Genomic DNA, 9,350 nt, shown 5'->3' with positions numbered 1-9,350 from the left:
CTTGTTCGATTGTACAATGTGGTGTTTAATTTCGCTACGCTCTTTATGTTTGATTTGATTTCGTTGTTTTATTTATTCTATCTTCATACCTCATATGGTGATCAGTTTCTACTTTCTACTTTCTAGTTTCTATTTGAACTACGCAGTTAATGATGATTTGTTTTGTCGCTTTAGTTATTATCTTGATATGTCATCCAATAATCGGTTCTTCTTGCATTTCTAGTGACATGATCATTTATTATTTATCATTTATAATTTGACTTATAATCTACTTTGATTGAGAAATAGGGTAATTGGGATGATAACCTTTACGGTTATGGTATACGTTCAGTTCAATTTCTGTATTTTGTATTCTATTTTATTACATTACATTTCATATTCTTTACATTATATTTCTTTCTTTACATTATATTCATTTTCTTCACATTACATTACTCTACATTACATTACATTGCATTGCACTGCTTTACATTACATTACATTGCATTACACTGTTTTACGTTACATTACATTATATTACATTATGTTGCTGGTTACTGCCTTCAATTTATAATTTATGTCTTATTATTTACCTCATTCTTCTTTAATATCTTTAATTAACTACTTTACTGTTCTGTCGCTCATTCTTTCATTCTCTGATTTGTTCTTCACTCTGAATTGAATTGAATTAAAGTAATTGATATGATGTAGCTTATTTTGATCTTCATGATGGTACGGAGTGTCGTGGATGGTATTAATATGTTTAATGTACTTATTTATGGTTTCCTCCGTTCGGTTTATATTTTTATACTTTATCTGTGCCACGCCATCACTGTTTATCGCTATTTTATTTTATTTCATTATCGCCTTCTTGATTTCTTGATTCTTGATTTGTTGCCTGTACGTCCTTGATATTCCTTGGACATTTTCATATTATTCTCATTCTTCTTTAATATTCTTTAATTCAACTCATGCACGACGTGTCTCTCTGGTAATTGTAAGGTTCTTTCTGATGATGTGACGGTGTGCTGTTCCTGTAAAATTAATATCCATGTCATCAGGATGGGCTATTCCTGCTATTTTATAGTATGTTATTATCTTACCCTGTTTCCCTTCTTTTCTTCCCTTTTTCATTTTCAGTTACAATTCAGCTCTCTTAACTGCTAATTTGCTTCTTTTAACAAGTCCTTGCATACTGGTTTGACATTTGGTGGCTCTGACACTTTAGGGTTATGTTTCTGTAAATAATTTGTCATCCGTCATCTCATCTCTGAATTTGACTTTTCTATGGCCTATTCTACTTTACGTTTATTTTATTTCATTATTTTTCTTATTGCTTTGTATTTGTATTATCTGTATTTTATTTCAAATTTAGTTATTTGGATGATTCGACCTTCTTGGTGGGCCTGCATAATTCATGTACTTATAATTATGGTTTGATCGATTATAAGTATTGTCTTATATATTTCATTTATCTTACACATTTATTTGTTAATTTTCATTCCTCCTCGACCTTGTACATCCTTGTCAAGGGTTTCGAGGTTCCGAGGATTTCTCATGCAGGGATGTGCAGGGAAGAGTTTGAGGCGAATTCAATTCTTTCTAAACGGCACGGCAGTATAATGTTTAAATTTTGCGATTTTCTTGATCGCGTTGTTATATTATTTGTTTATTTATTCATTATGTCATGCATTATGCTGAGCTCACATCCTATTCCTTCCCTGTTATTTGATCTAATCTTATTTTGATTTGATTTATTTTATTTTATTTTTTATTTTATCCCGTAAATTAGTATTAGTTAATACTATTTAATTGTGTGCTTGATTGGTTGTATGAGATTTGCTTGATTACATGCGTCGTTACATGCGCTGTTTGATTTTTATTTTTATTCTGATCTTGATTTTTGATTTTCATTTTCATTTTGATTTATTTGGTTAAGTGTCTTATGTTATTTGTTTTATTTGGCTTATTTATTTATTCGGCCTCTCTTTCCTTGGCGGTTGTTTTCCTTCATTTTCGGTACTTTTGCACAATTTGTTTTCTGCACCGCGATAATGTGCTAGCGCAGTGTGTCCTGCACTCCGCGCAGTCTGCGGGTTTTATACGGGTTGATTTATTTCATAATTGTTATTAATCTAGCTTTATGGTTGGTTCACTTTCTTTTATAGTTCGTACTCATATTTATGTTTATATTTATATTCATATGCATATTCATATTTATATTTATATATTTTATTTCAGTTTATTCACAAACATAAATGATTTATATAATAAATGATAATCGTAGCTTTGACTTACTTATTAATAAATTTATTCTTGACTTTGCCCCGTCTCGAAGTTTTATTTGTTACCTCTTACTTTAAGTATAATTACCTTTACCTTCGCGAATAGTGTTGTATATCAGACTTATCTTTGATGATAGGTTTGATGGTAAGTATGGATTCCTAGGATTGCGCGGCTGTACGATGGATGGTTCTGCGGACGGTAACTGTGTTGTAACGGGTAACTGGTGCGCGGTAGGTAACTGCTGCGCGGCAGATAATTGGTCTGTGGATAACCGTCACGAAGCGAACGGCCGAGTATTATATGGTAAATGGAATAATTGCGGTTGGTAATATCTCTGGTGCTGCGGTTGGTTACCGACTAGGGATAGCTTTTACGGCTTATCTTCGGGCAGTATTGCGTGCTTTACTTATTACAATGCGTTTTGCTATCGTTATCTTTCATAGGTACCTTACTTCTGGTTTTCATCGCGGTGATTTATTGAAAGTTGTTGAAGTATTTTCGCTTTTCGCTTTCGAACGTTTATATATTCTGTATAATTGATTAATTTGATGGTTTGGTGGTTAATTTGATGGTCGATAATCATTATGGTATAGACTAGGGAATTTTCATGAACGCTAGGTATCTATATTCTATTCTTTATGGTTCATGGTCGCGCTCTTTATTTTACTTCGCCCGGTTTCCTTTCCTATCTTAGTTGACGTTGACATGGTCATCGGTCATCTATGATGTAATGTGATACGAAGTGTTAAGTGATAAGCGTCAATTGAACTTAATTAATTGAATTGAATTTTCTATTTAATTTAATTTTAATTTAAATTTTGTATTTATTCGTACGGAGGTGATTGTGGTGAAAGTGCGCGCTCTACGGTGATGCATTGTGTTTCATTGCAGTGTATGTGTTTCAAGTGGTGCTATTTGCTCTGTTTTGTTTATATTATATTATATTACATTATATTACATTATATTATATTATTTTATTTTATTATATTATATTACGTTCAATTTATGTTTCCAGTTACGTTTATGTTTATGTATTGAATATATTGAATATGCTATTTAATTATGCTATAATATTATATTATTATATTATATTATATTATTTTAGATTATTTTAGATTTTGGATTGTATTCAGTTATTCAGTCAATTCAGATAACTCAGTTATTTTAGTTATATTAGGTTATACCTAGTCAGTATTCTGTGCTGAATTAATTGTAAATTGTATGGCATTGTTTATATAACTTCTTACCTTATTTTATTATAATTGAGTGAATAAATGAACAGAGTAGCTGGTGGCGGCATATGACATATTAAATTAAATTAAATTAACTGACTTGATTTCTGATTATTAATATGTGTTTGTTTTTATTTCACCGTACCTGCTGTGATTATATTATCTGTCTTACTTTGGGTCTTATATTTATGGAATTTAGTAGAGTTGTCTGGATTGGATGGTTTAATGAGTTTGTTTTGTGCACTTATTGCGTTTATAATCCTTCTGTATATTTTAAGGATGGGTTTGATTTTGATTTCTTGATTTCTTAGTTCTTAGTTTCTTAGTCTCTCTTGTAGTATCACACATTGTTTCTAAGCTTTCAGAGGTTGTTTGGGTTCCTAGGCATTGTTAATTAATTGTAGACTATACGATATATTATACATCTTTAGCACTCCTAGATATGAATGGCATTAACTTTGGTTTATTGGTTTATTGTTCGCGGCTCACTATTCTTATTCTTATTCTTGGTCATCTGACATGTTTCAGGGACTTCTTTCTCCAATTGTGTATTTATGTTTTACGTTTCACGTTTCTATAATATCGTTCGCTACTCATTTTGTAGCTCTTCGTACCCCTTCAGGATAATGTTTTGCATATTATGGTTAACGCAATTCTAGTGCAGCTGTGACGGTTGGTGGATCTGTGAATTTTGGATATTTACGGTACTTTATGCAATCTTTTGTATATTGATTTCTCCTATCTTAACTGCAATTCGATTCTGATTTTGATTTGGAAAATGTTAATTCAGTTTTGGTTAATATGGTGGATGCTCAGGGAAGCATACGCTGCAGTAATCTTTCTGGCATGGTACAATATCTTTATTGTTTTCTATACATACATATGTGCGTCATGATTCCTTAAATTCTTTGAAATTCTGATCTCCTGGACCGTGGATCTCATTTGACTTTCTTATAATAATGTCTGGTTGGTTCTAGTATTCATATGTCTTCTTTATTAATCAGGATTAAAAGGGGTTGAATGGAATTGTATCATTTAAATTGACTATAATATAAGGAGTTTAATTAACTATCTATATTAGTATACTTTATTAAATTAAATTGATTGCACTTGGCGTGTTTTTGTTACATATTATATATATACATATGTTCATAATAATTTTATCTATTTTCTTCATTTTAGGGACTAGTTTTCTTTTATTTCTATATTGTGGTTCAGTAATTATACGGTAGTATGTGGTGTTTATTATTTGATTAGCTTTGTTCATCACACGTTGTACTACTGTCTGCGAAAAGCGTGGTCTGCGAGGTCGGAGAAAGAAACACGCACCTTGATTAACACTTAACAATTTATTTACAATATTTACAATAATGCGTGTACTGAATGCATATACAAATCGCGTGGACTGAGCTAGAAACTGAACGGCGTGTTCAAAATGGCGAACTTGTATTCAAAACTCGCGTGGTCTGAAACACGTGTTCTCCCGACAAGCGTCGAAACAAGAAGAAAAGAATCGATCATGGCGTCGATCGTGCCGGTTCCGCGTGGAGAGGGGACCGCGTGGACAAAGTGGGCCCGAGAGGTGCTGCCGCTATCGGTAACGACGCACCAACGAAATACTTTCGTTGCCAACTTCGTGTTCTGCGACAATTTGGGGAATTTCGCCAACATTTCCCCCCGGCCATCAGCGACTGGTCGAAGATGTGGTCTGCGGGTCCGCGTTGTTCTGAGAGGGCTGATGAAGCAGAGCCAGCTTGACGATGGGCCGCGTGAGCGTCGTGGTGGCCGTCTTGAGGTTGACGATCCTGGTCAGTCCATCCTTTCCTGGCATCAGACTGAGAACCCTGGCCATGGGCCATTTCCCTGGGGGTAAGCGTTCATCAGTAATTAGAACAAGAGAGCCTACCTTGATCTCGTTGGACGGATGATGCCATTTGGAGATGGCCTGGAGTCGTTGCAAGTACTGCGTGGACCAGAGTCTCCAAAATTGTTGGAGACGCTGCTGCAGAAATTGCCACCTTGACAATCGGTTGACCGAGACGTCGAGAAGCGTGGGCTCTGGCACTGCGTTGAGCGCCGATCCGATCAGGAAGTGTCCTGGTGAGAGGGCTGAGACGTCGTCTGGATCATCGCTGAGTGGTTCCAACGGTCGTGAATTGAGGATGGCTTCAATCTGCGCGAGCAATGTTATTGATTCCTCGAACGTCAATAAAGCATCTCCAATCGTCCTCTTCAGGTGGAATTTGAGAGACTTGACCACCGCCTCCCATTTTCCACCCATGTGTGGAGCGGCAGGAGGGTTGAAATGCCACTGCGTACCATCTTTGGCGAGTAGAGCTGCGAGGTCTTGATTTTCGCGTGTGCTGTCGTTGAACTGCCTTTTCAATTGTGCGTCTGCTCCTTGGAAGTTGGTACCGCAATCTGAGTAAAGAGAGGCTGTAGTTCCTCTCCTTGCTGCGAATCTGCGATAGGCTGCGATGAATGCGTCGGCTGAGTAATCGGTGACAACTTCCAAGTGAACAGCTGAGGTTGCGAAGCAAACGAAGACGCAAATCCACCCTTTCTGCGTCTTGGCTCCCCTGCCTTTCCAAGTTTTCAGCGTGAGCGGTCCTGCATAGTCCACCCCAGTGTGGATGAACGGGCGCGATGGAGTGACTCGACAAAGAGGTAGTTGGCCCATCAGTTGATGGGCACGGATCCCCCTCTGCCGAGCACACTTCACATACCGCAGGATATGCGTCTTCACTGGAGCTCGTCCACCGAGAATCCAGTAGCGTTGTCTGAGAAAGGCGAGGGTGGATTGCGTGCCTCCATGCATGGTCTGACGATGTGCGTGGTCGATGAGAAGTGCTGAAAATTTTGAATCACGAGGCAAAATGACAGGATGTTTGCCTTCGTGCGAAAGCTCTGAGTGTTGGAGGCGTCCGCCTACTCTGGCGATCCCGTGATGGTCAAGGTAAGCGGTGAGCCTCGTAAATGGATGCGTTGACGGCAGCGTAGCCTTTTTGGCGAGTGCAGCGAGTTCATCCTTGAAGAACGTGGACTGCGTGGCCTGAATCCAATAAATTCTGGCCCTTTCCATATCAGCTGCGGAGATGAAATGCGTGGGCGAAGCGTCCTGTCGTTTGAACAGCTTGTCCACGAATTTGAGGCAAAGAGCGGTGATTCTGAGTAATCTGTTAACACAAGAATATTTAAAGATTAATTCCCATGAATATTCCTTAAGAGTGTTTGCCGTGTGGAGTGAGACGACAGCACGAGCTTCAGGGGCGCCTAACTCGTCTGCGTCGACACTGGTCAGTTTGGGCCACGTGTTCTGAGGTTGCGTGAGCGACGGTGGTCCCGTCCACCAAAGCGAGTGCTGTTGGAGCTGTTCTGTCGTCATGCCTCTTGACGCGCAGTCAGCTGGATTCGATGATCCTGGTACATGCGTCCAGTGAAAGTTCTGCGTGATCTCCTGGATTTGGATTACCCTGTTGCGTACGTAATCCTTCCATTTGGAGGGGTGCGTTTTGATCCATGCCAGCGTAACTTCTGAGTCCGTCCACATAAATGTCTGAGAAACGGTCAAGTTCAAAGTAGCGTGAACATGCCGCATCAGTTTGGAAAGTAGCAGCGCTGCTGTGAGTTCCAACCTCGGGATGGTCAGACGTTTGAGTGGTGTCACTCGCGTTTTCGAGCAGATTAGAGATGTGTGGGTACCCGTGGACGGTGCGTGGACAACGAGATAGACGACGGCTGCCATTGCGAGGACTGATGCATCAGAGAAGCCGTGAAGTTCAACTGTAGACGTGGTCGTTGTGTTGAACCATCGTGGGATGGAAAGTCTGGCCAGACTGGTTAAATCTTCCCTGATGCGAAGCCACTGCTGCGTAATGTGACAAGGCAGAATGTCGTCCCAGCCGAGTTCCTGTAACCAAAGCTCTTGAATGAGAATTTTAGCTCTGATAATTACAGGTGCAACAAAACCGAGTGGATCAAAGAGTTGCGCTACTTCGGAGAGAATGAGGCGTTTCGTGAACTGCGTGCGTTGAGTAGCTGATATGGTCGAGAAGTTCAGCGTGTCCTGATGTGGAATCCATTTAATTCCGAGAATTTTGGTTGCACAGTCGTCGAATGAGATTGCTGCGTGGGTCTGTTCTGGTGCGAGGTCTTCTAGCAACGATTTGCTTGTGGAGTGCCATTTTGCGAGTGGAAATCCACCCGCTTGACACAGCTGCGTCAGCTGATTTGCAACGTCCTGTAGATGTTCTGAGGTATCTGCGCCACCAAAAATGTCATCGACATACCTGCCATTTTTGATGGGTTCCACAGCAAGGGGATATTTCGACCCTTCGTCGTCAGCGAGTTGCAAGAGTGTTCGGACAGCCAGGTACGGAGCAGCTTTCGTCCCGTACGTGACCGTGGTCAGCTGGTACTGCGTTTCCTGTTGTGCGTCATCAAGCCAAAGTATCTGCTGCAAGCTCCAGTCATCTGGATGTACCTTGATCTGCCGGTACATCTTCGTGACGTCGGTTGCAAACAGATGTTTGTATCTGCGTATCCAAATGAGCAGATCTGCAATGTTCAGCATCAGATTTGGACCAGTGTGTAGAAGATCATTCAGCGAGTACACTGTAGAAGTTGGACTGGAACCGTTGAAGACCACACGCAAGGCGGTGGTCGTACTGCCCAACTTCAGAACGCCATGGTGCGGAAGAAAGTACTGAAACGGACTAGTTATTGAGTCATTGTTCAGTCTTACCATGTGACCAAGCTGCTCATATTCGAGCATGAACTTGGTGTACAGCTGTTTGTACTGCGCGTCCTTGCTGAGTCGTCTGAGAATCCGCTGGAGACAGTTGTGCGCTGTCTGATACGAATTGCCAAGTGCTCTCGGGTAAAGTTTGAGCGGCAATCGCACGATGTATCTTCCTGCGGAGTCTCTTGAATGCGTGGTCTTGAAGTGATCTTCGCACTCTTGCTCGTCTGGCGTGAGCAAGGGTGCCGTGTCCTGCGGTGGCTCTTCCTGCGTCCAGAAACGGCTGAGTAACTCACTCAATTGGCGATCAGTATTATTTACTGTCACTTGATGAGAAGTCCTGCGAATTGTCTGAGTGCCCTCGAGGGGCCCGATTATGAGCCAACCGAAGATCGAGAGTTGAGCGATCAACGGTGAGGACGTATTCCGAATAATATTTGGCTTGATGACTTGCCCGTATGCGTCTGCTCCGAGAATGATATCCACTGGTCTGGATGTGAGAAATTGAGGATCTGCAAGGTTCAATTTCTCCAGATGCGATGGCAGCGTTGAACGAGCTGGTGGTTCTGATGGCAGGCAAGTGGTCACCTTCGTGAGCACGTGTGCGTGCACGGTGACTGAGAGCGGTCTGTAATTGGAATGGAGGGTAATATTGACCACCCCATTCGTCTGCGAGGTCCTTGCTCCACCAACTCCGTGGACATCCAATGAGGAGCGTTGTCGCCTGAGTCTAAGCTGATTTACTAAAGACTCTGAAATAAGAGAGACTTCAGAGCCTGAATCGACCAGAATTCTTACTTGCTGCGTTGCGAGGTCAGTGTGCACTCTGGCGAGTGCAGTTGCTAGAAGTGTGGTCCGTGGTCTGCGTGGTCTGATTGCGTGGGCTGCGTGGTCCATAGAGGCGTGAGCTGCGTGGGCTGCGTGGGCGTCGACGACTGCACCAACCCCTCAATTGTTGGTTGACGTTGACGGCGTGTTCCTCGTGGTCTGCGTCGAAGCGGGGGCTTGCGAGGGCCCTGCTGCGGCTGCCTGCAAGGCCTGGTATCCAGGCACCACTACCCGGCTCAGGTCTCCTCCGTGGAGCGTAGTGTGATGGTGCTCATCACATAATT

At 41.3% G+C, this 9,350-nt stretch overlaps 1 protein-coding gene across 1 annotated transcript; it reads right to left on the bottom strand.

The window, feature by feature from the left end:
* Positions 1-5,181: 5,181 nt before the first annotated feature.
* On the bottom strand, positions 5,182-6,177 carry LOC123989146. Its single transcript, XM_046289821.1, has one exon. The coding sequence runs from the start codon at positions 6,175-6,177 to the stop codon at positions 5,182-5,184; it is 996 nt and encodes a 331-aa protein (XP_046145777.1).
* Between the last annotated feature and the right edge of the window lie 3,173 nt (positions 6,178-9,350).

The sequence above is a fragment of the Osmia bicornis genome, unplaced genomic scaffold (assembly GCF_907164935.1).
Source record: "Osmia bicornis bicornis unplaced genomic scaffold, iOsmBic2.1, whole genome shotgun sequence".
Classification (NCBI taxonomy): domain Eukaryota; kingdom Metazoa; phylum Arthropoda; class Insecta; order Hymenoptera; family Megachilidae; genus Osmia; species Osmia bicornis.
Note: the sequence above shows the minus strand (reverse complement) of the source record. Positions and strands in the feature narration are given on the sequence as shown.